General features: G+C 53.8%; 9 protein-coding genes across 9 annotated transcripts; 4 read left to right on the top strand and 5 right to left on the bottom strand.

Moving 5' to 3' along the window:
• Positions 1 to 6: 6 nt before the first annotated feature.
• MFIFM68171_08026 (uncharacterized protein) lies at positions 7 to 1,696 on the bottom strand (the record flags this gene model as incomplete). The annotated part of the gene is made up of 8 exons (XM_071063446.1): positions 7 to 119; positions 180 to 369; positions 467 to 628; positions 706 to 889; positions 948 to 1,060; positions 1,115 to 1,274; positions 1,334 to 1,440; positions 1,508 to 1,696. 8 exons carry the CDS (start codon positions 1,694 to 1,696, stop codon positions 7 to 9), a joined length of 1,218 nt encoding a protein of 405 aa, XP_070919547.1.
• Positions 1,697 to 3,249: 1,553 nt separating this feature from the next.
• Positions 3,250 to 3,903, top strand: MFIFM68171_08025 (uncharacterized protein; the record flags this gene model as incomplete). The annotated part of the gene is made up of 1 exon (XM_071063445.1): positions 3,250 to 3,903. The coding sequence occupies one exon, from the start codon at positions 3,250 to 3,252 to the stop codon at positions 3,901 to 3,903; it is 654 nt and encodes a 217-aa protein (XP_070919546.1).
• An 856-nt stretch (positions 3,904 to 4,759) lies between these two features.
• Positions 4,760 to 5,417, top strand: MFIFM68171_08024 (uncharacterized protein; the record flags this gene model as incomplete). Its single annotated transcript, XM_071063444.1, has 2 exons — positions 4,760 to 5,057; positions 5,203 to 5,417. The coding sequence occupies 2 exons, from the start codon at positions 4,760 to 4,762 to the stop codon at positions 5,415 to 5,417; spliced, it is 513 nt and encodes a 170-aa protein (XP_070919545.1).
• Positions 5,418 to 6,528: 1,111 nt separating this feature from the next.
• MFIFM68171_08023 (uncharacterized protein) lies at positions 6,529 to 9,393 on the top strand (the record flags this gene model as incomplete). The annotated part of the gene is made up of 1 exon (XM_071063443.1): positions 6,529 to 9,393. The coding sequence occupies one exon, from the start codon at positions 6,529 to 6,531 to the stop codon at positions 9,391 to 9,393; it is 2,865 nt and encodes a 954-aa protein (XP_070919544.1).
• A 464-nt stretch (positions 9,394 to 9,857) lies between these two features.
• On the bottom strand, positions 9,858 to 11,990 carry MFIFM68171_08022 (uncharacterized protein; the record flags this gene model as incomplete). The annotated part of the gene is made up of 1 exon (XM_071063442.1): positions 9,858 to 11,990. One exon carries the CDS (start codon positions 11,988 to 11,990, stop codon positions 9,858 to 9,860), a length of 2,133 nt encoding a protein of 710 aa, XP_070919543.1.
• A 1,302-nt stretch (positions 11,991 to 13,292) lies between these two features.
• Positions 13,293 to 14,558, bottom strand: MFIFM68171_08021 (uncharacterized protein; the record flags this gene model as incomplete). Its single annotated transcript, XM_071063441.1, has 1 exon — positions 13,293 to 14,558. One exon carries the CDS (start codon positions 14,556 to 14,558, stop codon positions 13,293 to 13,295), a length of 1,266 nt encoding a protein of 421 aa, XP_070919542.1.
• Positions 14,559 to 18,504: 3,946 nt separating this feature from the next.
• On the top strand, positions 18,505 to 19,131 carry MFIFM68171_08020 (uncharacterized protein; the record flags this gene model as incomplete). Its single annotated transcript, XM_071063440.1, has 1 exon — positions 18,505 to 19,131. One exon carries the CDS (start codon positions 18,505 to 18,507, stop codon positions 19,129 to 19,131), a length of 627 nt encoding a protein of 208 aa, XP_070919541.1.
• Positions 19,132 to 19,945: 814 nt separating this feature from the next.
• MFIFM68171_08019 (uncharacterized protein) lies at positions 19,946 to 20,475 on the bottom strand (the record flags this gene model as incomplete). Its single annotated transcript, XM_071063439.1, has 2 exons — positions 19,946 to 20,276; positions 20,336 to 20,475. The coding sequence occupies 2 exons, from the start codon at positions 20,473 to 20,475 to the stop codon at positions 19,946 to 19,948; spliced, it is 471 nt and encodes a 156-aa protein (XP_070919540.1).
• Positions 20,476 to 21,699: 1,224 nt separating this feature from the next.
• On the bottom strand, positions 21,700 to 22,507 carry MFIFM68171_08018 (uncharacterized protein; the record flags this gene model as incomplete). The annotated part of the gene is made up of 3 exons (XM_071063438.1): positions 21,700 to 22,059; positions 22,221 to 22,318; positions 22,438 to 22,507. 3 exons carry the CDS (start codon positions 22,505 to 22,507, stop codon positions 21,700 to 21,702), a joined length of 528 nt encoding a protein of 175 aa, XP_070919539.1.
• Positions 22,508 to 26,511: the final 4,004 nt, after the last annotated feature.

Genomic DNA, 26,511 nt, shown 5'->3' with positions numbered 1-26,511 from the left:
TTTCAATCACCACTCCACCGGCAGCTTGACGATGCCGACATCACGGTCTAGCGGCGTGTACTCGACATCGGCGATCGATGTAGCCAGCTTGAGATCGGGCAGCTTCTTGTATAGAGATTCTAGACGTAATAAAACAGTCAGCGTCCGGTCCGAAACAAGCTCCCAAAGCCGCAACGCACCAAACACAGACGCCAGCTCGGCTTTGGCAAGGTGCTCGGCGATGCAGCGGTGCGGGCCGAACCCGAAGCCCAGAGGGTCCTCCTTGGGCCACTTGCGGTGCATGTCGAACTTGTCCGGGTCGGCAAAGACGTCCTCGTCGCGGTTGGCCGACTGGTTCGACGCGATAATGCCCTCGCCCGCCTTGATGAGCTGCCGCGTAGGGGAAGGAAACATCCGGTTAGCAGCTAATTCGTCCCGTGATCAAATGCCGTAGCCTTTTCACCGGGGGTTTCGGGAGTATCGTTACCTTGCCGCCAATTTCGACGTCCTCCTTGGCCGTGCGCTTGATGGCCATGGCCGAGGCCGTGTGGTAGCGACACAGCTCCTCCACGAAGGGGGCGGCCCACCTGGCCGGGTCCGCCTTCAGCTCGGCCAGCTGATCGGGATGCTGCGCCAGCGTCACGACGCCCTACAGGGATGGTGGCCGCGTCAGTGGCCGGCCTTCCTGTCTTTTGTGCCACAAGGCGGCGGGGCGGCGGTACTCACCAGGGCGATCATGTTCACCATGGTCGCATTGCCTGCGACGAGCAGGAGGAATGCCATCTGCACCGCGTCTTCCTTGGAGAGGTTGCCCGTTTTGATGTACTGTGTGCACATCTGGCTGACGAGGTCGTCTTTGGGCTGTTCCATGCGCTTCTCGACCAACTCGGAGAGGTACCGAAGCAATTCCCTGGAGGAGCGGTCAGATGGGTTTCTTTGGCATTCAAGCGCCGCACATCAATGCTTACTGGGCCGCGGCGGACGCCTCTCGAGCTGTGGAGCTTCCGTTGGTGCGGATTGAGTTCTGTCGCGTCAAAAATTCGAGGTCTTCAAACGGCACGCCGAGGATGGTGTAGATGATCTGTCCCATGTCAGTATCGAGTTATGGTTTGCATGCCAGCAAACAGAATCATACATATGACGGGACGGGCAGCGCAAAGTGTTCCACGAGATCGACGGGCCCGTTTGCACATCCCTTCTGCTTCATGCGATCTAGCAGGTCGTTGACTGTCTTGTCAATGTACGGCCGCATCGACTTGACGTGTTCCGGGGTGAAGAAAGATTCGACCATGCCCCTGGATGGACTGTTCAGCCTGGGTATCGTAGAGACAACATGCATTTCCTCGGCGTTTACCTGTATTTCATGTGGTCTGGGGGGTCCATATCTACAAACGTCGGCCTCTGCTTAGCCGCCTGCTTGCCGTTGTCGCTGAACTCGGGGAACCCGGGTCTTCTGCGCTCCTGTCGCGCGGCACATGCCAGTCAACTTCCTGTATTAAGCCCGGAGACAACTTTGATGGATAGGTACCTTGGACAACCGCTGGTCCGTTGCCACCTTGCAGAGATCATGATACTTGGTCACCAGCCAAGCCGCAGACCCGTCGTACAGCTTGACCTTGGAGACCGGGTCCGTCTTGCGGAGCCGTGCAAACTCGGCCGGGGGGTCCAAGCCGGACGCCCGATTGAAGGGGAAACTCGGCATGTCAGCCGTAGCCATGGTGGCGGATGCGCTGAAGCTTCTGCTGGCAATACTGGCACCGGGGCGGAAAATGGATGCAAGGCTGGTTGGCCGGTAGGATCTGGCTAGAGTTGCGTACATCTCTTTCAGTTGGCTGACGTAGAAATGAATAATGGCAGACACAGGCTACTATATACTACTGCTGGGGACAAATGATCCGGGCTCCTTAAGGCTTCACGCCACTCTTATTAAGTGTCGGCAGCTATCCAGGCAGCCCGGCTGCATCATGCCGTGCCGTCTCCGAGGGAGTACAGCGGGCGCGTCAGTGCGTCGTCAATGTGGTGCCGCTCTGCGGAGCGCCAGTTCAATGCCCCGGACTTCCGTCACGTCACGGCTGCATCTCCATGACAGGGGCCGTCTGGGCCTCGGGCTGGGTTCGCAAAATGATCTGACATCCCCGCCTCCGCGGAGGTCGTCGAGTTGCCCGTTTTCCTGCAACGGGTCCTTGTTTGCGGGATATGCACTGACTTCGCCCGGCGCTTCGGGCCTTGGCAGTGCCGTCTCCCAATGGCAATGATCCCTGAGAATTAGCGGCTTGCTCATTCGCTGGCAATGGCTACAGGTGTTAATCCATTGATGCTACTGTTCCCGCCCGATTCCGGGCGGCTGCGGGGGTGGTCTGATGCGTGGAGTTACGGGCGTCTAGACTCTAACTACCGACCCGCCCGGTCCGGTTTTTTTTTAGAATAGTCTCATGAGTATCATGAATAACGGCCGGGACGTAATTTGCTTTGGGGTTCACAAGCGCTCACTGGGTTCATTCAAGGTGCCTAGGTGCCGTTAGTACCTACCTAATTATCAAGATTCTCCGCGGACTTTAAGAACTCCGGCATCCTACAGTTCATCTGGGATCCGGGATAAACGTGGAAGTCGGAGAGGGCATTGATGTGCTCGTAGGAATGTGTGGGAATTCGACGGGTTTGATTGGTATCTCCCAGTGCCGCCTGCGATTAAATCCATCTCCTCGTTGCCGTCTCTAACGGTTGCCTTAGTGTTTGCGACACAATGGCGAATGTGCAACTGGAAGCCGGATAGTGCACTGTGCAACCCCGGCACTCAGATTCCCTGCGGAGTCCAGTTTCGGCAGACCCCACTGTTCGCTGTTGACAGTTCTTTGCTGGCCCAGCAGTGTACTCTGAACAGATATTGAATACAGGAGAGAGCGAGATGAAACGTAAGGTGGAAACAAAGAGGAAAAAACTACTGACGAGTTGACTCAAGAAGAGAATGGGACACGATGGAAGGAAATGCGAAGGGATGAAGGCGGCGTGGCAAAGAAAAACTGGGCGAGAAAAAACTATATGAGATAAACAGGAGAAGCAACTGGAGAAAAGGAGAATGGAAGCAACACACCTAGTCAGGTAGGCGATCAATCCCGATATTAGAACTACTTTAGTCAGAACCGCTTAAGTTAAACCACTCCTTCCTCGGTGTAAACCACCGAAACTGTTTGCGCCCGGCCTCTCGACTGCGGTCTCGGTGTGTCGCAGGGTTTTTGACTTTCCTCACTTGTAGCCACAGACACAGTCAAGATGGCGACCTCGGCTGAGTTCCAATTGCCCGCGATCCCGCCGCTGAGGGGGGCGGCTGACTACCAAGACTGGTATTACGGCGTGGTTTTCCATCTCAACTGGTTCCAGGTACGCGAATTCGTGGAGGGCACTGCTGCTGTACCAGGAGCCGACGCTACAATCGAAGAGCAACAAGCCTATCGCCGCAACAAGATGATGGCATACTCGATCCTGCGGAACTCGGTCAATCCAGTCATGGATATTATCAAAATCACTGGCTACGATGACCATACTTTCCAGTACGACGCCAAACTCCTTTTGGACGTCATCAAGAAGGCCATTCTCGATGTGCCAGAGGCGGGCCGCAACAAACTTGAGAACGAGTTATTCGAGATCCCTTATTGCTTCGATGTCGAAGACCTGCGCGCCTACGTTAATCGGTTTGATTGGCTTGTTTGGAGACTCGGGGGCTTGGGAGTGGTATACAACGATAAGAAGCTCCAGTCCCTCTTTCTCGACGGATTGATAAATGCCGATCTTCGCTCCGAGTTGATGGCATCTTTGGAGGCGCACATGAAAGCCGGGACTCTCACTTATAAGGGCATGAGTCAGTTGGTGATGCAAGAAGTAGTTCACGTTGAATTTGAGTGCAATCTGGTAAACCAGATCAAGTAAATAAAGACTGGAGCAATCAAAGGAGTGGGGAGTTATGGTGGTCAAGATTAGAAAATACTTAACTCAAGGTTACCTTAGACACCCGATTCTATTAATTAGCATCTTACTTTCCGCGATAAAACGCCCCTACGCGTCCCGCATCGCAGCGTTTGCTTGTATGTGCGTTAATCGAGCGTATGCCGCTTCTTTACGCTATACTAAATGCATTGCAAGGCTGACGGGGATGCCGCCGATCTGTTTTCGAGATGGATGATGAGCACTGAAAGCTTGGGCCGCCGGCCACTTTGGATGACCTGCGTCGCCAGAATCGGACGCGCCTCAAACACGACGGCGCAGCAGACCCGCGGGCCTCTGACTTGGGGTCATCCAGCTCCAGGCCGGACTGATTGATCAACCAGTCCAAAAACACGTGCTCCATTCCCAAGTCAGCAATACCCTGGCTCATGAAGCCGGCCAGGATGGAGATCGGTGATCGCGCCCCCGTCATCTACTCTGAGCATGTTTCGCTCTGCCTGAAAACCAAAACACTGATCCCTTCTCTATTCACATGACTTCAAGCCCGGAAAAAGGGTCGCAACTTTGTACTATTTCTTCTACTTTGTTCCCGCTCTGTCATACCCTTTTCTCGTCAACGCAACTCACCGACGCCTGCCCTCTCAAATGTTACACATGAATGTTACTAATACTCGTAATCCGAAGACCCTTCCCTCAAGCCTTCGACCATCAGCCATAACACCATACCATCCTTAACTCCTCGCCACCAACGTTATTGCCCTTTTTAATCATAATAATACTACCATCGATCAAGAGAATTCTCACCAACCGGGGCCAAACCACACTTCACATCCCACCCACCATGCCCGCCGTCACAACAGGATCAGCCTTTGGCTCCCACTCGCGATCGCGCTCCCGCCGGCGCATGGCCCGCCGCCTCGGCTTCGCCACCGTCCGCGCCTTCGAGCGCTGGGAAGACGACGTCGTCATCGACCACTTTGCCAATTTCCTGTGCGACTACCTCGCCCACGGCTACACGATCGTCCCCGATAAGAAGGGGTTTGTGGCCTTCGTCGACCTGGAGCGCGCCGTCGAGGAGCGGATCAGCGTGCTAGAGGCCAGGCGCTTCGAGGTGGCGCTCGATCCGGATAAGACTGAGTGTGAGTTTAATAATTTTCTTCATTATTTTTATTTATTTATTTGTTTAATTTTTTTTTTTCTTTTTACCTTCCGTATTCCGTTTATACAAATCAAAAAGGTCCGGTTTTGCTGACGTGATGATGGGGATGGGCCCCCGGATATCAGGGACGGCTAAGGATCATTACAAGCACTTCATTGTCGGGGTGGTGGCGGATGATAGGTGGCTGGCCAAGTATGGGGTGGGCGGCGCAGAGATGTGGTCACGGGAATGGTCGTCCAAGGAGCTGACGATGAATATGTATAAGCTGTTGGAGTTTTTAATTGAGGAATGGGTTGCCGGGCCCGGGGATGATGTGTATAGAGTAAAGGCGAGGTATTAGATTAAAGCATTATTGATGAAATGGCGTTATTCATGGGCACGGGGTTGGGAGTCAGGAGTTAGTTAGTAATTGATTATGAGAAGAAACGCAACAATCTGGAGCTCTACAAGTCCGCGCTCTTCTCTTAATGGACAGCAATCTTGATTATCCTATCACGTCATAACATGTTTAGCGTCGCCGTGGCTACCTGGACCAGATGAAGTTTCTCTTGGACCGGATCTCTAAGTTTGCCTTCGATGTGAACGGCGTTAAATGAGCTGCCACGAAGCTCCTTCAGCGACAGCAAATTCAGAACAATCTGGTCGACATCGTCCTCGAGAGGGCTGTGAGCAAGGCGGTCACAGACGCGCTGACAGGCATTGCTCAGGAGGCCACGCGAAACTGAACCGTGTCTGGTGCCATGGCCGCGGTTGAGGATCGGACCGCGACGAGAGGCGGCTGAAAGCGGCGACAGCTGAATCGGCTGGGGATGCGACGCGGTTTCCGCCGTTGGCTCTGCCGCAATGTCCGTAGGAAGCTTCTGTACTCATATCACAAGGCATTTTGGTTCGGTTATTTGTCCGTCATGTCGGTGCGGACGGCCAAGGCAACCGAGACACAGGACACGTTTCCAAGCAGCACGACGCTATAAATTTTGCGGCCGCAGTAGGATCTGCGAATAAATTGGTTCACATTCCTTTCTGAGACCTTTTACAACAAGGGGTCGGGACTAGTATGCCATTATGTGTGGGTGGGCTTGACTTCGGGATTCAGCCCCGCGGACTGGCGTCCAATAACGCCATCAGTTTGCCATCCACCGTCGGTTCGGGGTGGTCAGGTGAGAAGCAGGATGAGAAGGGCTGGCGAATAATTCAGCAAAAATTAACCAAACCCGCATACACCGCCAAGCCCCCATGCCCGAAGGCTGATAGTCTGATGATGGAAGATGTCTAGGATGAGTACGTTTGTGGAGACAGTCATTCTGGTAAAGGAGCTACTTATAAGTACTACTACTAGTTCGCAGTGGAGTAGCGGATTCCCAGTTGTTCATCCAATATGCCAATTTCATGCACGACTGACCTATGGCATTACTCGATAACTAGTATCTTGAACTACCTACCTTATCCTAACCATGGCGCTCAAGTGGATTTGCGGCTTCCCGTTACACTCTCCCTTCCATCGCTATCGCTGCTACGGATGCAGCTTGGCCAAGGATGCTGAAACTGTTCCTCGCCTCAAGTTGGACGGTATCTCACCGCCGCTGCCAGAACATGTGCTCGATGAGACCAAACAAGAGCAGTTTCTGAGCCTTTACCCGGCCAAAGGTTGCCGCCCCATCATTGCCGACTTTGCGCCGCACTTTGCGTATCCTGGCTCACTTATCGTCATTGTGGGCCATAACTTCTATCCTCGGCGGGATAAGAACGAGGTCACTATCGGCGGGCGCAGTGCCATTGTCGTCACCGCTGAGCCACACCGCCTCGTTGTCATCTCCGACTTCTTCGCCGAGATTGGGCCTGTCCAAGTTTGCACTCGTAAGGGTATCGGCAAATCTAAGCATGACTTTACGCCCATTTCCGGGCCACCACCTGGGCCGCAGTTTCTTGATGCCCCTCCACTCTCGTACGAGGGCATCGGCAACGACCCGGTAACCCCTGACGCATCCGTCCAGTCCAAATCTCCTGTGTCCGACCAAGCTGTTGGCCCCATCCGCACGCTTGCCGACCAGCTTCCTAACACAGGCGTATCCAAGATTCTATGTGTTTGTCTGCACCCCTGGGATGTCGTGCCGAGCGACAAAGCGGCCGCAAGACAAGTCATTGTGAATATTACCGAGGACGTCAAACTCTACTACAGCCAAGCCAGCTACGGCGCCCTAACGCTAGACTTCACCGTCACAGACTACTACGAGATGACCGATGGCCGGGACTACTACCACGATACAGGAATCAACAATTTCAGGGGCGGGGATGTTCTTCAGCAAGTGTGGACCGAAGCCGCACACCAAGCCTCCACCAACGGCCATGACCTGGGCACTTTTGATGTATTGATGGTCGCCTGTTATGTAGAGCGGACGGCCCGAGCCCGGGGCAACATTACGATCGAGAAAGGAAGGCGGGATCTCTTCCGCCCGAAAGACCCTCCCAGACAACTCGAAGACATCCGTTACACGGTTGACATCCCCAAGCAGCTCTTTGCTATGATTGTGGCTGAGACGGCCAACTGGGGCCGCGTCGCGCACGAGTATGGCCATAACCTAATTGAGAATGAGTCAGTGCTTCCCGAGGACATCTACTCCTCCGACCTTCCCCCGGGGTCCGACTTTACCGGAGAGTATTTCGACCTCATGGGCAAGCACGACAGCCACCCACTGTTCTCCGCCTACTTCATGGACCAGCTTGGCTGGTACGAGAGTACTAACCCGGATGTGCACAACGTCCGGCGTCTAAGTTGGTCTCAGGAGGAGTTCTCCGAGGATTTCGACCTTGTCGCCCACGGCGAAGCCCAGAACTCCGACCTAGCCCGTGCGCACCTCGTCAAGATCGCCATCGGCACCGGCCTCGAGTATTGGATCGAAGTCCGCCAGAAGCCCGGGCCCGTTGCGCCAGGCGGCACCGCCCAAGTCTTCGACCCTTCCATCCCCACCCAAGCCACCGCCGACGGCGGAGTCCTGGTCACGCGCGTCATCCGCGACACACAAAATAACAACCAGGAAATGCGCCTCATCACCCTCTTGCAATCCCAAGCTGCTCTCCTCCTGGCGGGGGACATAGCCACCGACTCGGCGCGGACCATCAAAATCTCCGTCGTCTCCAGCACCGTCCAAGCGCGGCCGCTCGTCTGCCGCGTCCGCGTCGAATGGTCGCAGCCGCTCTCCCCGGACCCGTCGGGGCTGGTGGACCTCTGGATCACGCCGTGGTCGACGTCCACATACACCACCCCGGACATCTGGGTGGTTCCGCCGGGAGGGGACGCGGCGGAGCCGCCGGTGGTGGGGGAGCGGAACACGATCCACGCGCGGGTCCGCAACGCCGGGTCGGTGGCCGCGGCCGACGTCCGGGCCACCGTCTACGCCGTCGAGCCGCCCGGCGTCGGCGACAACGGCTCCTGGACCCCGCTCGGCGTCCGCACCCTCCCCGCCATCCCAGCCGGCGGCCACGCCGACGTCCAGGCCGACTGGGTGCCGCGCGTCGGCCAGCATACCTGCCTGCAGGTGGTCATCTCCCCGCAGGCCGGCGAGGTGACATTTGGGAACAACCGCGCGCAAGAGAACGTGTTCCGTTTCCAGCCCGCTTCCGGGTCGGCGCCGTACGCGGTGGAGGTGCCTGTGGCGGTGCGGAATCCGCTGGCGGTGGAGACGCAGGTGGTGGTGCAGCTGGCCGGGGTGCCCGCGGGGTTTTATGTGTATTTCCCGCACCGGGTGGTGACGGTGGCGGCGAAGGGGGAAAGAAGGTTGGAGTTGATTGTTGTGCCGCTGAGGGAGATTCACGAGTTGGAGAGCAAGGTGGCGGCTGTCAGGGTGACGGGACTGATAGCGAGGGAGTACGAGGAGGATTACCCGTCTGTATACCGTAGGATTGGTGGATTGCAGGCTGTTGTCCAACCGAAGAGGGCGAGTCGGATAAGGTTGTTTGAACCTCCCAGGGAGGACTCCAACACGGGCCGAATCTCGGTGTCAGGGGAGGTGGTTCCCGCAGTGGCGAAGCAGCGGGTTCGTGTTGACTTGAGGGTAAGGGAGGAACTGTATCGTATCCAGGCTGTGGAGACGGGTCGGGCCGGGAGGTTTTCAGCTACGTTCGCGCTTCGGAGCCGTGACGATGTACCGCGGATTAGTGAGAAGACCATCGCACAGCTCTCGGTGGTCGCGGTCGACGCTACGATCAAGTTGGGTTTCCAGGCGCATATCGTCGATGCTACTGAGCTAGCGCCCGCGGATTCCAATGTAGTGTACTACGAGTACACGGTCAAGGCGCCCGATCCTGAGGTCCCCAAGTAGGTCAGCGTCCTGGCAGATAGCGCGCATCCGTCGGTGCTGCCCGCGCCATTGTGCTTCCGGGGGTACCAATCAAATTAATCGTTTCACGCAACGCTGTTCGTAGGGTACTGAAGTGTACCATGGCTTCTCATCCATCGTAAGCCCTAGTACAAGTTTCATTAACAAGTAGAATTTAAAAAGCAGTCATTTTCTCATCCCTCCCGCAATGTCTTCAACGAGATAAAATCCATCATAATTAGTACATCGTCAACATCGTAGCCCTCGAGAGCTGTGATTTGATCTTAATGATTGCCTCCTCAATGTCTGCTACCGTAGATACGTGTCTGTTGGACTTTCAACAGCTGCCGGTTGAGGACCTTCTACCGCTCGGAGAAAGTTATCAATTCGAGCCGGCGTAGTTAGATGACGGGATTTATCGCGCGGCGTCCACACCCATACATACGGCTGGAGCGGCCCCGGCTCGCCTACACCAAAACGATCTCAGTCTCCTCCGGCCGCAGCCCGTCCCAGTAGCTCACCAGCACCCGCCCTATGCCCTTCCGGTACGCCATATTCGCCTCCCAACCCACCCACATGACGTTGTAAAAATCATATGGCACAAACCGCTCCTCCGCTTGACACGATGGAGAGGCGGGGCACGGCTGTGGGCACCCGGCATGGAACACACCCAGCTCGGGCATCGCCCATGAATGTGCACGCCACGAGATGATGCCCCTGGAAAGTATCACAAGGCATAGCTTTGTTCCGGAGACATCGCCGTGATGGTTGCTGTTCAGTGTGACGGCTCCGATGACTGAGCCATTATTGTCAAGGAGAGATATGTCTTTGCAGGACTCCTCACGTGGGTCTCGATCGCTGGGTAGAACATCGCCGGCAAGGATGCTGCACATCTGGGTTCGGACGGTCAGTGTAGGTGCCCAGGAGCCCGTAATAGGTGCGAAGGGCTCCCGAGGGAGTGGGACTTTGTGGCTGTCGTCGGTCCAAGTGGGCCGTACGGGGCTTGGGTTCCCCCCTGGGCTGCTTTCTCGCGTGGTAAGTCTCCGTTTTGTCTCGTTGTCGTAGGAGCTTAGGACCAGTGAGCGGTTTCCGGTTAGAATATCGGTCTTGTAGTAGTCAACACATGACGTAAGCCGGACTACTGATCTGAAGTACAAGTACTGGCCCTGTAGGTCGCGGGCCGTGTTGAGGTAGAGCTCCTGCCAAATCCCCAGGTTCAGGCCGGGGCCCTGCCAGCCTAGAAATGACCAAGACGGTGCCGCAGAAGGGGAATGTCGCCGGCGCAGGGGCGTCCGCGGTTGCCACAGTAATGCGCCCTCGAATAGCAGTTCCGGGAGACCATACAACATACCTCCCCGCATGGACCTACTGAAAGCAGCGATGACGGCGGAAAAGGCATGGACCGCATCGCTGTCGTAACTCAGGATCCGGCTAGTATAATCGACGGCCAAATGCCCGTAGGTGCGAATATCCGGGTATGGTTTGAAAAGTTGGAGTTCGTTGGAGCTTCGCCGATTATCTTGAACCTGGAGGTCGTCATCATATATCTCCCTGCACCGCATCTTTCGACACATCCACCTGACTTCTTGATGGCCGAATTTCAGCGTCCGGTTTGATAGCATTTCCTCTTGGAGTGTCCATCCGCGTCGACGATAGTCGCTATCTTTTGGCGACTCGTATGGTTCTCCGAGCAGCTTAGGCTTATCCAAGAGAAGAGTGACGCCAGATGGAAGAGAAATAGTGCTAAAGGGACGCCGTTCCAGCGACTCCATTAGGCTGGCGCCGGGAAGACCTTGTGCGTCACCTCCTTGAGCAGCGATAATGGTGATCGACGAGTTGGCGTAGATGGCAGCCATGGCGGCCAGCTGTTGTTGTTTATGAGGTTCGTCATCCTGAACGATGCACAACCTGTCTACCCAGAGATAGCGGTAACCCAACTCTAGAGTTACCATCATTGCATCCCTGATGACTCTGGGCAGCCGCCTGCCTAGCGTGGACGATCCTGCCAGGGAGTGCGGTTTGGATAGAGCGCCAATGTTAGCCGTCGTCGACACCAGTGGCGTGCTTTCAGCACCCCATACATAGCTAAGGGTAAGATATGCACTCAAAGCCGGCTGCCGCAAGACGCATTCGGCCTCGGCGTCGATGAGAAACAGATTATCAGCCAAATCCATCCGCTTCCATGGGTCCCCGATGGCAAAGCATGTACCGTGATGGTTGACATCGCAGTAAGATTTCCATTTCTTGATCCGTGAGAAATCCGTTCTTGAACGGTCCGTCAAATATGCCGACATCTCCCTTTTATGTAAAGTAGGTCGGGCCGCATCTCGAGGCTCGACATAGCGGATGAGATTCAGGGATGCTATTGACGACGGACCCGGCCACCTGAAGGAGTTCTCTGGTGGCATGACGGCTATCTCCCAAACACCCATGAACGTAATGTAGACCATCTCTACCATATCATCGTCGGCAGGCTGCCGAAGTTTGTTATGTGCAGACTGCGAGGCAAGCTCCTCGATCAGAGTTCGACAGACGAAACATGCGGCTGCGCTTTGGGCACAGTCCTTAACGGTCCCAAGCAGGGCTGCTGGCCCGAGCATGCTTTGGGTGATTTGGGATGGCGATGGATTTGAGCCTGTTTGAACTAGGGTTGATGCGACTGTGCACACTTTGCAGCCTGGGGCCGAAGCCACGGGCTTCGGGACACTGTTGGTAGACATATTGAGAGATGGTAGGTTGATCCAAGAGTCGTTGTAAAGGGCAGGATGTCGGCGCATTAGGCACCCAGCTGCCGCTCATTCTTTGAAACAAGACGCAGGTGGCGGGGGATGGGAAGTTCAGCCCCGAAATTTAAGCAATCTGCACAGCCCCGACTTGGCACTGAGTAGAAACAACCGTCCATCGTCGTGGCAATTGTCGCCGATTTGCTCGGTCGATTAGACGGGGAAGATGATTTGTTTCTGCTGCTCTTAACTCAGCAAAATGGATGACTTACATCAGGTAAGGATTCCTCCAAATGAGTAGGGAGACGATGTGATTGACTGGGGGCTGGCGAGGGCAATGAATGCGTAAAGGTTTAGAATGAAATCCATTGTCTCTCACCTACGACGCTTAGCTGCAGCACATCACTCACTTACGAATGCTTTTCGAGTGGATAAAATGGTGTAGGAATAATAACAATAAAGTAGTTATACAGCTTGCCTAAGAGCGATCTACAACTCCATAGTTGAATGGATAGGTTGATAACTTGGAAGATACGGCTACTACTTGATATAAAAATGTAGCAGTTACAATTAAAATAGAAGTACAGTAAGTGTTACGATCGATGAGTGTCGTGGTAAGGGTTACGATGGCCAAGCTATAAGAAAATGCCTAGGACGGAGCAATGCCCACAGCCGCCATACAAGCTATGCGGTTTCCGTATTTAGGTACATTAGTCTGGTTAAGGTACTAAATGTGTCCGTATAATTCGAGGCAGCTAGCCTGTTCTAGCGTCATAATTCCGACCGCACTATTCCTCCATCCAGGGCTACTAGAACCTAGCATGACCCTCTTTCTAACTTGCGCAAATCGTTTTCGTAACCTTTAACCGACCTAAACCTTCAATAGAGCTTACAATAGCTTACCGTAGAACAAGGGAGTCCTATCTTACAAGCAGCGTTTCAGTCAGAGCCAAGAATAAGCAGTTACTATCCATTCATACCTTCGAAGAGCTCGTCCTCAAGCTGTGACGAATCTCGTAACGCGATGCTCGATGAGGGTTTGTTGAAGCTATGTAATGATGGGTAGATGATCCAGTGTTATCAAAAAGCACGCAACCACGCACAACGCAAAAGTCTTCACTTGATGCAATGATGCCCTTCAAGCAGAGTGCCAGACTGCCCAACCCCGTACACCGTCTCTCATGCATCCTCCGCCTTCTCGACCACAGTCTTGTTCTCTTCCGAAATCAACCCAAAAGCCCTCATCCGAGCCTCGCTCATCTCTCCCCGGGCCTCGACCGGCTTCTCCCAGTTCATGCCATCAGCAGCGCGCCGTCCGGGCGGCTGGTTCCTGGACTTTTTCGTATGAGAGCGCACTTCATCCGCATAGTCGCCGTCCAAGCCCTCCTTATACGTCACGCCGCCGTCATCTCCGCCCTCAGCAGAGCCGCTCCCAGCCTTGGCCTCAGTCGCGCGCCGCAGAATTCCGCGCGCCTGACGTTCGCGTTCCTGGCGGAATTTGCGCTCCACCTTGTCGGCCTCGATGCGCCGCCTGATCTTGTCGACCAGGGCCTCGTTGGCCTTCTTGTCCCTGGCGAGCTCGATGGCGTACTTCTGCGCGTCGTTGAGCTCCTCCTTCTCCCGGGCCGGCTCCTGTACGCGGCGGTCCCGGGGCGTGAGCGTCTCGTTTCCGCCGGGCCCCCCCGCCGCGTCCGCCACCCGGTAGACGCCCAGATCGACCTCCAGGAACTTGGCAAAGTCGTCGATGCGGCGCCCGTCCCACGTGGCCGTCTGCACCTTGTACCCGCCGTGGATGAAGCAGTGCGGGGTGTTGACGACGACGGACGTGTTGACCAGGAGCGGGTCGTTGGCCGCCTTGCGCGCGATGCTGTAGCTGGCGATGTCGCGCGTCACCTCACGCGCCTCGGCGTGCATGCCGACAAAACCGGCGAGGCGTGGGTGCGTGGCGGCGTTGGTCCATGACGGGGTGTGGAAGGTGTTGCGCAGGAATTTGGCGATCCCGTCGGGCTGGCCAAGCAAAGCAGCGCGGATCTCGGGGAACGAGGCCATGGCTTCGTGGGCGGCGACGGCGGTCTCGCCCTGGCCGCCCAAGATGACTTTATCAAGACCACCCACCCGCTCGGCCTCTTGGAGAAGGATTTGGGTGATGTAGGGAGAACGATTAGTTGTGACCAGACCTATAGCGGCTTTGTCGTCGGCGGTGAGGTTTGCGTAGGGCCGTGCGCCCGCCTTAGCGAAAGGGAAGACCCAGCGAACGCTGGGGAACTGTTCGCGCAGCGTCTTGTGATTTTTGGTTCGCTTTGACGAGAGCACCTTGACAGGCAGTTCTTCGTCTTGTGTAAACTCGGGGAAGCGGTGCAGGAACACGACGGTATGGGTATGTTCCCACTGATCCAAGGTTGGCTCGACCACAAATGGCTTTCTAAGCTTCTGGCGGAGCGCCATAGTATGTGAATACCTGTGTGGCAGTTCTGTGGGCGATTGCACTTGAGCTAAGCAATGCGGAGGAGGGGGGGGTTGCTGCAACAAGCGGATAATATAAACCGTCGCAAGGGAAAATGTCGGGTAGAGGCATACACTAGTATAGTACGTTAAGAAGATCCTGAGTGGATCCAGCCTCGAAGTTTTGTGACAGCGAACTTTTGTCTCCTATCCCGCTCTGAAGACTACATCAGAATGTACTGTACGAGAGACCAAATCCCCAACTACCTAAGGTACCTACCTTAGTACCTAAGGCATAGAGGCCTGCGGGGATGCATGCGGCCTATCAGGATTGCATGCGGCCTATCAGGATTGCATGAGGCCTACAAAACGCGATGAGGCCTACAACAAAGCACCTTATTTGTTGACTCCTCTGATAGAAGCGGAGATACCCAAACCCCTCAACCGCACGTGAATCTTCTGCTCCGTCCCCTCCTCCTCTGCCTCAGTTGCGTCCCTCCAACTGTCATTGATCGTATATTGCAGATGGCTGGTACAAAGCTCCTTGCCCATGCACAGCGGGCAGGCCGGATGGGTGCCATAGACCGAGTACCGAAACTCCCCGAAATGCAACACATGCTTTATTATCCCCGGGCAGTTTCCGCATGTGTATCCCCTGAAACTGCCCCTGAGCCACGGAACGCAGAGTAGATGGATTGCCGGGACCTTAACCGCCGATCGAGTTGCCGGGTACGATTTTACCACTGAGCATAGTCCAAACCGGATATGTAGGAGTGCAAATCAGCCAATCACCCACGCACCAGTCCAGACATCACTATGATTACTAGTTAAATGCATTGATTGATAAATAGTTATGGGTATTTCAGCTTACTGGAGCTACTAATGAAGTGTTTTACTGGTCATTAAGAACAGTATCATTAGCGATAGTTAGCGGTGGTGAGGGCAATTATTTTCCTACTTTTGGATGAAGCCGTATTTTAGATTTGTGGATAGTCCTTAACTTTCTACGGACGCAAGCGGTACGGAGTTGGATCAGCGGGGTAGGGTTTGTGGTGGTGCCAACTTCCTGATAAATGACTCCATTGGAGCTGAGGACTTAAGTTACCTTTCTTGGGTTCGGGGCCTCTTATGTGATACATAAAATTGTCGCAGGGATGGCCTGGTAGAAGTTCCAGCTACTACAGGCCTTCCGGGCTTCTATTGTTTGATTAGTGCTAATGGAATCCAGTCTTCTAAACCTATTAACCACGTGGAATCCCGCCTGGAGCCCTGGTTTGGGTGTCCTATGGTGTTCCCAAGGCATCCTGAATGGTCGTCTGGCCTCCACTAGGATCAGACTCCTCAGACACGTGTAGCATTCGGCTTTGCTGACCTACACACCCCAGGTAGGAGCAGATAATGCGGATGATCGAGAGTGGTAAAAAGACTTAAATCGTCTAGGGTAATAGTGCGAGCCTATGCTAGCAGTACCATCTGTACCCGGGGCTAGATGCGATTGGGACCCGTGCTGATGTCCGCATACAGCCATGATGAGCCAAGACGACAGCCACAGGCAGTGGGAGATCCTAGGAAGTAGTTCTTACCTAATGCACGCCGCGTGAACAGAGCACGGCTACTAATCGGCGGCTCTGATTTGCATCTCTGCGTATGGCGAGGTTGGCTGACAGTGCAATACCATGGCATACAAACCTAACCTCGGAATAGACGACTCTCTATGTAACTGCTTTGACTTCCTAGGGGATACCCGACATGCGTATGCCTATAACCCCATCGGGAAAGGAACTTGTCCTCTTGGGGAACCCGACTGAGGGGAGGATTCTGACGAACTGAACCTCATCTGAGACCAACTTCCTGCGGTACCGGATGGCATGGGTTTGTGGCCACGGCACGTTGATCACACCACCCTTGTGCTCACTCTTGACTTTAAAACGCGCAATCCAAGGGGCTCTATGCAACGGGGAACGTTGGGGGCCTCAGAAATTGTTGGTTGGTAATCAAATACTGTAGCACTCGACAGCCCTATCGGCTACGCTTCCCGCGTCCCAGCTAATCGTACCCTCCACACCTACCATTCCACCCAGTACCTAAAAAGGCTCTGGTCGGTTTAATCATTCCCCTCAACCCTACATGTTCCTCCTATCTTACAGTGCCCTCCCACAGCCACCATATCACCTGCATAAGCCAGCCCAGAACTCGCGCCAACAGCATACCAAGCTGCAGGAGGACTAAAATGGAAGCCCGTGTTCGGGTGCCTAACCCGGTTAAATTGAGTTCTGGGATGGAAGAACCAGATCCCTTCAACTACCCATCCGTGTTCTGAATATGTCTTTCGGAGGGTTTTTCCTTGAGTTGATGAATAAGGCCGATGAGATAGCTTGGCTGACTTGTAGGGGCCGGTCCAGCCCAGAGCGCTTCAAAGGTTAGCACAGGATGGAAGCGTCGACGTGACTGGGAGGGCTATTTGGGCCTTGGCAAGTTCGCCTTGTCTTACGTTGTCCACAACCGGTATCTTACTTTGTCCCATATGCAGCGTTAACGAGTATGTGTCTGTCCTGGCGTCTACCATAGGCATAAATTTAACTTTTCGAACTGACTTCTGAGATGATCGTTCAAGCACTACTTATGGATCCACCATGTGCCGATGTTCTACTACGAAGATGGCACGGTGGGTTGTGACATTCTTCAGTCCTGACCAGGTACTGGGAATGAACTAGACGTGAGCGCGGGACGTCGGACTCCGCACCAACAAGGCATTAAGGCTGGAACCGAACCACGCTTTCGGAGCGAGAACCAAGTTGCGTACCAAATAAATGACTCTCGGCTCATGTTGGCATCAGCCTGCGCTGCTTGACTTGGACGTGAGTCTTACTGTTACACGAGCAGGCACTACGCTCACCCCCAGTCACAAGATACCTTACTTGAAAGTCAATTGGTTACCAAGCGGCCGAATCTGCATCGCGTCTGCGTTAATTGAGGAAGAGTATCTTGTGAGACTAAGGTAGGCAGGCCGAAAGGGAAGGTAACGCCCCGTTTTCTCGTCAACGTTACACCCGTGGTGAGTGAGCAAGCGCGGGCTTAGTTTTCTTCTGTGGGATAATTGGTACTCCTAGTACTAAGTACGAAATGTGAAATGGTGTGGTGAAGTCCTCGTCCAAGGTTCGTTTGGTTCCATACCAAGCAGGAAAAGACCATTTCCCTGCCTGCAAGCCGGCAGCCTGGTGCTGGAGATGGTAGAATGACGCCACCACTCGTAGTTCAGCGAGTGCGCAGTTCTATCGCGCCGGTGCCTTCTAGTCAGGTGCTACTGGGACTCTGTCCGAGGTTAATGCCAACGCTCAGCTCAAACGTTAAGGGGTGGCAACATCATAGCAATACGCGTCCCTTCTTTCCGCGGCCGTGTTCCACATGATGCATATTATCATCATCTGAGTGCTAAGAGAATCACCGTGGCAAGTATCCAACCATACCAGCGTTCGGAATGTCCGGGCTGATGGATCCGTTGATGCATCCTGAGGAGCGTTGGCTTATACTAGCCACCCTACTGACGCTCGGTGTCGGCTGCAATCATTGGTAGTCACCGGTTCTAGCGTCTGTCATATGCGATTCCTTTCAAGATACTACTCAGAAGAGCAAGTAACACGAGTACCTCAACTCCCAGGTTCGCCGTAAGTAGCCGCCAGGTCCGAGAATCGAACGAAGCCGGCGATCACGGAAGTGCGAGGCTCTGCTATAGGGAGCGGTCTGCACGGAGATGGTGTTAGACATGACCGTATGCCCAACTCCGTTCGAGCATAAATATGAGCACGAAGCCCCAGACTTCATCCATTCCATTCCCATCCGTAGCACGCACATCTTCGACGCATTCATTCCAACACTTGTCTCTAGTACGTATCCCGCGATCATCCATCGACTTCAGTCCTAGACCACATACTTCAACCCAGCAATCACCATGAAATATCTTACCATTGCTGCTCTCCTCCTTCCCGCGACGGCGTTGGCCAATCCAACGGTCGCGGTCCGCCAACCTACTCAGCGAGCCAAGTTTACCGACGGCTTCGGGGCCGATCAAAGCTGTGGTGACGTGCGCGTCGCCTTTGACGAGACCCGCGAAGTCGCCAACGTGACCCTGCCCGATTACCACGTCAGTCTTCCCAACGATCGTGAGAGAGGTTGCTCGGTTACCCTAACCGTCCGTTTCCCTACCACTGCCTGTATCATGGGAATCGCGCTTGGCGCCGTCAGCGGGCAGGTCACGCTGCCGGACATCGTCACGGGCAAGTTCCATGCCCGAGAGTATGCCGTGTCCCCGGGGAATGTCATGCAGGACAGCCCCGACCGGGAGTGGAACGGTCCCATCGACAAGATATACACCATCCGCGATGCCGTCTCCTTCAGATACGACAGGCCCGATTCTAACAATCAGAATGTCAACTTTACCCTCCAGGGCCGGTTGCAACTGCAGCCGAGCAATGGCGCCTCTGGCTTCCTCTCCAATGACCGCTTTGTCTTTGATATCCGCAACCAGATCCTTTGCTGTAAGTTCAATGCGCTACTGCTCCTGACCCTGCGGCCCTAGGGGAATAATGAGTGCTGATGTTGCTTAGAAACGGGGATGCCGTTTGGCCAGACGGCCGTCGACACCACATTGGAGATGAAGAACGTGGCGGGTAGGAGAGGCGGCAAGTTGCGTAACGGGGATATCAGTTGGATTGAAAGGTAGCGGTGGATGAGATAATGAGAGGATTTGGGTTCTATTTATCAAGTTTCCTTCCTACGATCGTTTTCTCCCCCCTCTAAGAATGATGTATTTCTCGGCACAAGCCTCCTCTCTCTAGATTAGTACCGAGTTCATCATTGGCTAGGAACCGCTAGTGCAATATAAAGTTGTCCCTTAGCCTTCAACTCGCTCTAATACTTTCTTGGGTGAAGGTGGTCTGTTATGTTATTACTATATTACCATCACCTGGCACTCTTAGCACAATTGGTAGTAACCTGACTAATATTTTCGAAGTGCATGTGGTGTGGCTTCAGGGCCTTTGCATCCCCCAGTCACTAGGTTTTACTATTTGTCCACCGTGTCTACAATGACAATCGCAGCTGGACTTGGATTCTAAGTAGGATCTTAAGGTTCAGCTATTGTTAACAATTGATTCCAGATAAGACAACGACAACAGCTCCCGGATCTGCCAGGGATATACTATGTGGTTGTTCCCATTATTCATTGTTTTAAATAAACCCTAGCAACATCTGAGTAAGAGATGCTGCTGTGTCATATTTTCGGGACGACTTATGTAAACTAATCTGTCGCTGAACCTTCTATACTATCTGTCTTCTAAGTCCACAGCTAACCAAGGACTCCGCACTTCCATTCTAAACCCCGAAAAAAGCCTTTATGCTTGTGCAATGTCGGTGATCTGGAAATCCCTCGGCCCTGTGTACGCCACGTCATTGTCGAACGGGTTCTCCTCATCGTTCAGGCTGACCGTGATGTCCGATGCCGGCACCTCGTACGTGCCCCTGGCCCCATCGATAGTCACATTGAAAGTCGCGGCGCCGCCCGTGGTGGGATGGAAGAAGGTCCATGTCACGGCGTCGTTGTCGCAGTTCCCCGCGCCCTCGTACACGTACGCCAGCCACGTCGCGCCCGAGAAACCCGAGTCAAGGTACGCCGAGCAGTGAGCCGGCGCGGAAAGAGCAGGTGCCGAAACGTGGAAATCGTACCTGGCGCGGTCGGATTAGTCGGGAACCAAGGAAGCCCTAAGGAAGATCCGGGGGTTTACCGGCAGTATGCGCTCAGGTGCGCCTTGCTGGCGGTGAAACCGCTGACGTCGTAGGGTCCCACGGCTTGCCGGGTCTCCTGCCGCAGCGGGTTGGCGCTCGCAAGACCAACAAGAAGGAGGATGGCAGAGATGGTCTTCATGACGGCGGTTTGACACTTGTGTGTGCTGCGAATAGTATTTGTCTTGATGAGGGGGTGATGTGATTTAGGATATTTCAAGCACACGGATCCAGCTGTGGAATTTCAGTCTGGTCGCTTCAGTCCCTTGATTTATAGTAGTGCTGTGCTTCCGGTGACGTCTGTACCAGAACCGTTTCTGGCTCAGAAGGATTGTCAAAAATGCTTGGCGGGCCTCGTATTCCCAACGATCACACGCTATTCTACACTACGTATGAACGGGTGTACTGTGCAGTACCAGCCAATGCGGAGCGGCGTTGCTTAAATTAGCCCATCCCTTGGTGCTGGTATGCCCCGATTCGTCAAAACCCGTAACCGATCGGCACGGCGGTGTCCTCCGTCACGAATACTCGGACTACGTTTGATTTGCCAACCACAACAGAAGGGCTGATCATCGGCAGGGAATAATTCGTGCCCCGGAACCATAGGTGAGAGCCACGACGAAGCCCTGTCCAAAAGTCTACCTCTGCCCACCGCGTAGGGCACCTTGGGTATCATAGAACCCTATTTCCGAAACCACAGCTATCCCCTCAACTGCTTTATGGCTCCCGAAATCGTCTCTAGCCGGTCGCAATGGCAGTGACGACGGGGTTAACACGGGGCTACTGCTTCGCCGCCCCGGAAGGGTCGGAAGCACAGTCAGTTTGCACAAGTAGCTGGAATACTTAGGTATTGGGACGGCTCAAATAGCTGCGATGACCACATGATCCACAGTCTGATGGGACGTGTGCGCTTAGCGAACTTGATACTGCCCCAGGCATATCGCGTATAGGATTATTTATTCTTCCCACACCGCTTTTACCGTCAAAGGGTGTGCGGGTCTTTCATGTCGCGTATGTAACTCTGCTCTTCGAGTTAAATTACATCCTTCTCTCCCAGAGATGTTTACGTAGACCGCCCACAACCGGTCACAGATCTACAAATCATGTTAGCTTATCATGATACCGACAGGGAGGTTGCTGATCGGATGGCGAAGAAACGCAGATGCACCAGAGCGCACGCAAACAGACCCAATGGCAACCAGGAGAGTAGGACAGGCATGGGACGAAAGTAAGATCTATAGCCCCAGTAGCTGTAAGCAGCTTGAGATTCGATCGGCTAACATACACCGGTATGTTGGATGCGTGGACATGTACACCTTTGTGCTTTGTACAAGCACGTCTATGGTACCACTAGTGACTGCTCGGGCTACATATATGCAGTCGAAGTTGTCTTTTCTGCATCTCGCACACCATCGACTAGTGGCAATTTGTCTTTCGACAATCGTTCCCTAATAGCGGCTGTGAACATGGCTATTTCCAAAAAAGCAAGTGCCTGCTGGCCCAGAGACTTCTGCTTGCCCCTATTGGTGTGGCATCCGTCCGACACCTCGTTCTTGCGCCGGACGAAGGAGCCGGGATAAGTGACGTTAAGGGCGGCATCCTCGGCGGCCTCCTTAGCCAGCCGGTTCGTCGGCTCGATTCTGCCGGTGCCGGCCAGGAAGTATGACCGGCCGAGCTCGTACAACTGCCGGCCCGCGATGTAGATAGTGGCGCCCGGGGCTGCGTCCTAGCGAGCGTTAGCGATCAGTCGATGGACCTCGCTCAGGTTGACACTAGCCTGAGTAACGATGCAGAGCCGCACCCACAACGACGTTAGCTTGCCGTTCTCGGCCGTCCGCCGGTCGAACAAGGCAACGACTTTGGGTTTGTGTTGGTCCACGATCCGACCACTATTGCGCTGGTGCCATAAGGGCTCCACATGCGCTGCCCACCCACAGCCACATGGCCCTGCGCCACGTTCTCGGTAATGGAGCAGTCAGTGAAGCCTATGGCGAGTGAAGCCTATGGCGCGTGACGCCTAACGCGGCTCTAGCACTAAAGGGCGTGCTGACGCGGCGGCAACGGCGGCGAGGGAAACGAGAAGACTAGGGAACGCGCGTCTTACTAGTCCACTGCGGAATGGGGCGGGTCGGAGACGAATGGTGCGCTTGGGTGCGATGGCTCGATTTGTTCATGGACCCCGACGTTAATAGAGCTCGGTTGCATGTGAGTAGGATGCCTTCCAGTTTACTTATCCTTTTGCGAGGCGCTCGTTCGAGGATGCATGAACCGGAATTCTCGCACCTCAAGGCGCACAACGCCTTTCGCGGCCACCAGCAAACTTCCAGATTCCCGATGGGAAACAACGACAGCATGATCCTCGTTGATATGGATTGATCGGCTGCATGAGGGGGGTCAAGGTCGAAAACCGTGCCGAGCGATTGCTGATATCACTGCCGGACGCTGGTTTCGACGATCTGTTTCTGGTTTCTGTGGGCGACTCATTAGCTGACTGTATCATTTCGACGGCTGCTACTTATTGAATACAGACTGGATTTTCAGAGCCCATCGATTAGCCCGGACGATAGCGTTCGCGATTCGCGAATCAACCAAGAGTCGGAGACGCTACAGCGGTGTAGCAATGGAGCGGCGAATCGACGTTCGATCAAGTGTGCAGGCCTTCCTCTCTCAACATTCACCTCGTGCAGCCCCAACAATTTTCCGCCTTATTGGTAAGTATGTTCCGGACGAATCCGGACATACTCTTCATCGCAGCTTTGCCACCTTCAAATTCAAAGCAGGGGACGCAGTCCACAAACTAGCCCGACTTTGTACTTGCCGCCCCACAACCTAGGAAACGCAGTCCCGTCGCTATCGCAGAAATACCGGCACCTAGCTTGGAGGGCCTCGACTTGCACCGGAACTTTGAGGAGTTAAGGTTTGCATATAGGGCTTATGGACTCGCGGGGCTTGACCTTGCATACCGTAGGTAAGTAGCCAAGAACAAGTCGTACAGTGCTGCTACTTACTATTTAGGTTAATTAAGACACATCGGTGAGTCCCGTGTGAGATCAGCTAGGATGTCATACTGGAGAGAGATTCTCTAGGTGACTAATGGGAAATGTACACAGATGACCAAAACGCGCCGTTGTCTGGCTGGGGTCTACGGACAATTTCGCCGCGGACGCCATGCGGGGCGTCGACGGACATGGTTGCCGGAGGCGCCATCGCCGGGCTTGGAAGCAAGCAAGCGATGACACTATCATCTTCTCCAGCAATGGACCTGGTTAATTTGGTTGCAATGCTTCCCTTTCTCCAGAGCACATGGTTCCGGTACGCATGGGCAATACCAAGGGGTCGTCTCAGGAAGGGAGCATGTTACAGTCATCATCGTGGCACGTCAGGATTGTTTGTTTCCGGTAAAGCCGAAACATTGCACACATCTGGTCTTCATTCTGAGGTGATGAAGCCAGGCCGAAACTTGACTGGTGATACATTGCCCGGGAACAGAGGGCAGCTTCAAAGTTAGCCGCCTTAGGTAGGTACGGCAATGATAACGACGACACGTCTGCCGTAACAAAATTTTTCACGAAGACACAGTCTGATTGGATGGTAAGGAGGCGTCTCTTGCCTGGTGTTGATAAGTTACTTATAGGTAGTACGCGAGGCGGGAAGGGCTTCAGGTGGACGATGATTTCAGTGATGAGCTCTCAGGTTGTGCTCACGATGACAGCGTGTCATCATGGTATTCGGACGAAGGAGATGGGTTGGGAGGAATTAGAACGCTCACTCACGGCCACCAGCAATGTTGATCAACATGGTGGCGGTGTGAATGCACGCCCTCAAACTTCAAAGGGGAGCCCCGCTTCAGGGGTGACAACCCTACAAAACATGGAGTACAACCTAATCACGTGAACCGAGGTTCTCTGGCGCATCTCGAAGGTTATAGGCCCTCCATCTCCATCTGAGGCATTCTGATAGACGAGGAATAATGTAGAGACTGACCTATTACGCAGCAAAAAGCAGCCCGGTTGTGGTTCTCCTATTAGACAATGACCAGTCTACTCGAGATCTGATATCTCTAATACCATAAATATGGGTTATAGGAGTAGTATAGACTAAAAGAAGAAGAACTTAATAGTATATAAATATAGTTATAACGTACATTATACTAGTGGTTGTCAGCCCGCTTCGCGGGCTGGTTGTGATGTTGCTGTTTTTAGCCGATCCTGCCGCCCCACCTTACTTCCTTTCCACAACCACTCACTTACCGACTGCCAAGCCCGTCACAGCCACCGCGCGCCCCCGTTTTACGGCTCTGCGGGCACTGTCAATCAATTCTGTAAGTCGAGTTATATGTGCAGTATTTTTTTCCGGGCGCTGCTGATGGTTACACAGCTCCTGTTCCCTCGTAGTTTATACCGTACCTCTCAGACAAAGAGCTCCTCGACTGCGAGGGACCGCTGCCCTCAGTTGAAGTCGACGACCCTACTGTTCTTACAGAGGGCAGCAGGACCTGCAAGAACCCGGAGCAGGCCCGTCACACTAAAGAAGAGCTTTCACACCCCGAGGTCAACACCCAGATATCGACCACTTGCTCGACCATCACGAACTCGAATAACCTCCATAACACCAACAGTCCCTACGAAGATCTTACGACTGGAGAGGAACAATCTTACGGGGACGTCGAGGAGGAACTCTTAAGATCGTGCAGCACCCGTCAAAGCCGAGAGCCCATTCAGTCCCCGTACAGAATGGCATCCCCTAGTGGCAACCCCCCGCCTAACGGGTATACCGTATAAGAGGTCAAGCAGAGAGTATCAGCGTTCCCCAAGAACACAAAGCATATTACGACTATAATGCAGTTGCCTATAAATTATCACCCTTCTGCTTACAGGCCTATAAGACTCTAATATATATACAGACCGTCCGTGACATTACAATGAACAACGATTATAATAGCAACCTACGGATCCTGAATTGGGATAGGCCGACAAACCGGGAGGCTGCTCTTATACAAATTACAGGTAAAGATCCTACTAGCTCTGTTACGTGGGATTTCAAAAATAAGATAAAATTCGCGCTGTCTAAGAAAGCTCTGGGCAGAGTGTGCGGGAGCACCGAAATATATGACAGGAAGTGGGCCAGTACCTGCAGAAGGTTCTAGAATCTCAGAGGTTACGGGGACCCCAGGATCTGGGCCACCTGGTCCTGTCGGATGCACAGCACCTCTGAACATTCGGAGTTAAATTTAGGATGGAAATTCAGGATGGAAAAATTGAGGATGTGCTGTTTTCTTCCTTGTCTAACGGAGGTGAACTTCCTTCTTATTCCCAATTTCCTGGACCACGGAGACCCGGGTTGACGGGTCTCCGAGAGATCGGATCACACTTATCCGAGTCGCACTAATCCGGATCACACTGATCCGGGTTCGTGTTTTGCAGATCCAGGATCCAGCTTCCTGACCCTTTTGACATATAAACCTTTTTGACAGTTCCCGGCCCTCCGGGCTGGATCAGGTGATCGGACTGAGGACCCACTTTTTTTTCTGTATTTAAGACTGTCCTGACTGTCGGCCTTTACAGTCAAGGACAATCAAGATCAACAGTTCAACCAATTCTTTCTTTCGATTTGCTTACTCCATTGGGAGCTGTCTTTGCGGCCTCCCTCTGATCAGAGGGAGTCCTGCCTGTCTTTGTTACTACTTTGGTCCAAGCCACGTTGCTGAGAATCCTGGTTTGTTGTCGGGTTTCTCAGTCGTTGTCCCTCCCCTAGTTTTGTTATCTTGTTGTTTTGTTGATGGAGTGGATGTGTGTTTTCCGCTCCATTTCAATGCCCCGAGTCCAATGCAGAGGAAGTCGCGGCTCAGAGCCGTCTCGTCGTGTCTAGACGGGTCAGGTAAGTTTCGGATGGCTAAGGGGAGTTTTCGGTCAGTACTCCAGTGGCCCGCTCCGCTCGTCGTACATCCCTGTCCACATCACCAACAGATTGAAGGCCACGGGTGCATGCACGATCGATCAGCACTTGGCTTGTTGTGTTGTGTCAGGAATATGGAGGACTGTCTAATGTGGTTGCATCCAACTCATTGGTGATTGAGTAGAAGGAGCTCCGCTGGCTAATCCCCGATTGTCTCCCAAGTCAGCTGCAAGGTACTGTAAGGCATATTGAAATAAGTCAGCCAAACTGTCCAACACCGCCA

The sequence above is a fragment of the Madurella fahalii genome (assembly GCF_045866475.1).
Source record: "Madurella fahalii IFM 68171 DNA, scaffold_4, whole genome shotgun sequence".
In the NCBI taxonomy this organism is placed as follows: domain Eukaryota; kingdom Fungi; phylum Ascomycota; class Sordariomycetes; order Sordariales; genus Madurella; species Madurella fahalii.
The sequence above is the reverse complement of the archived record's forward strand: the minus strand, read 5'-3'. Positions and strand labels throughout refer to the sequence as shown.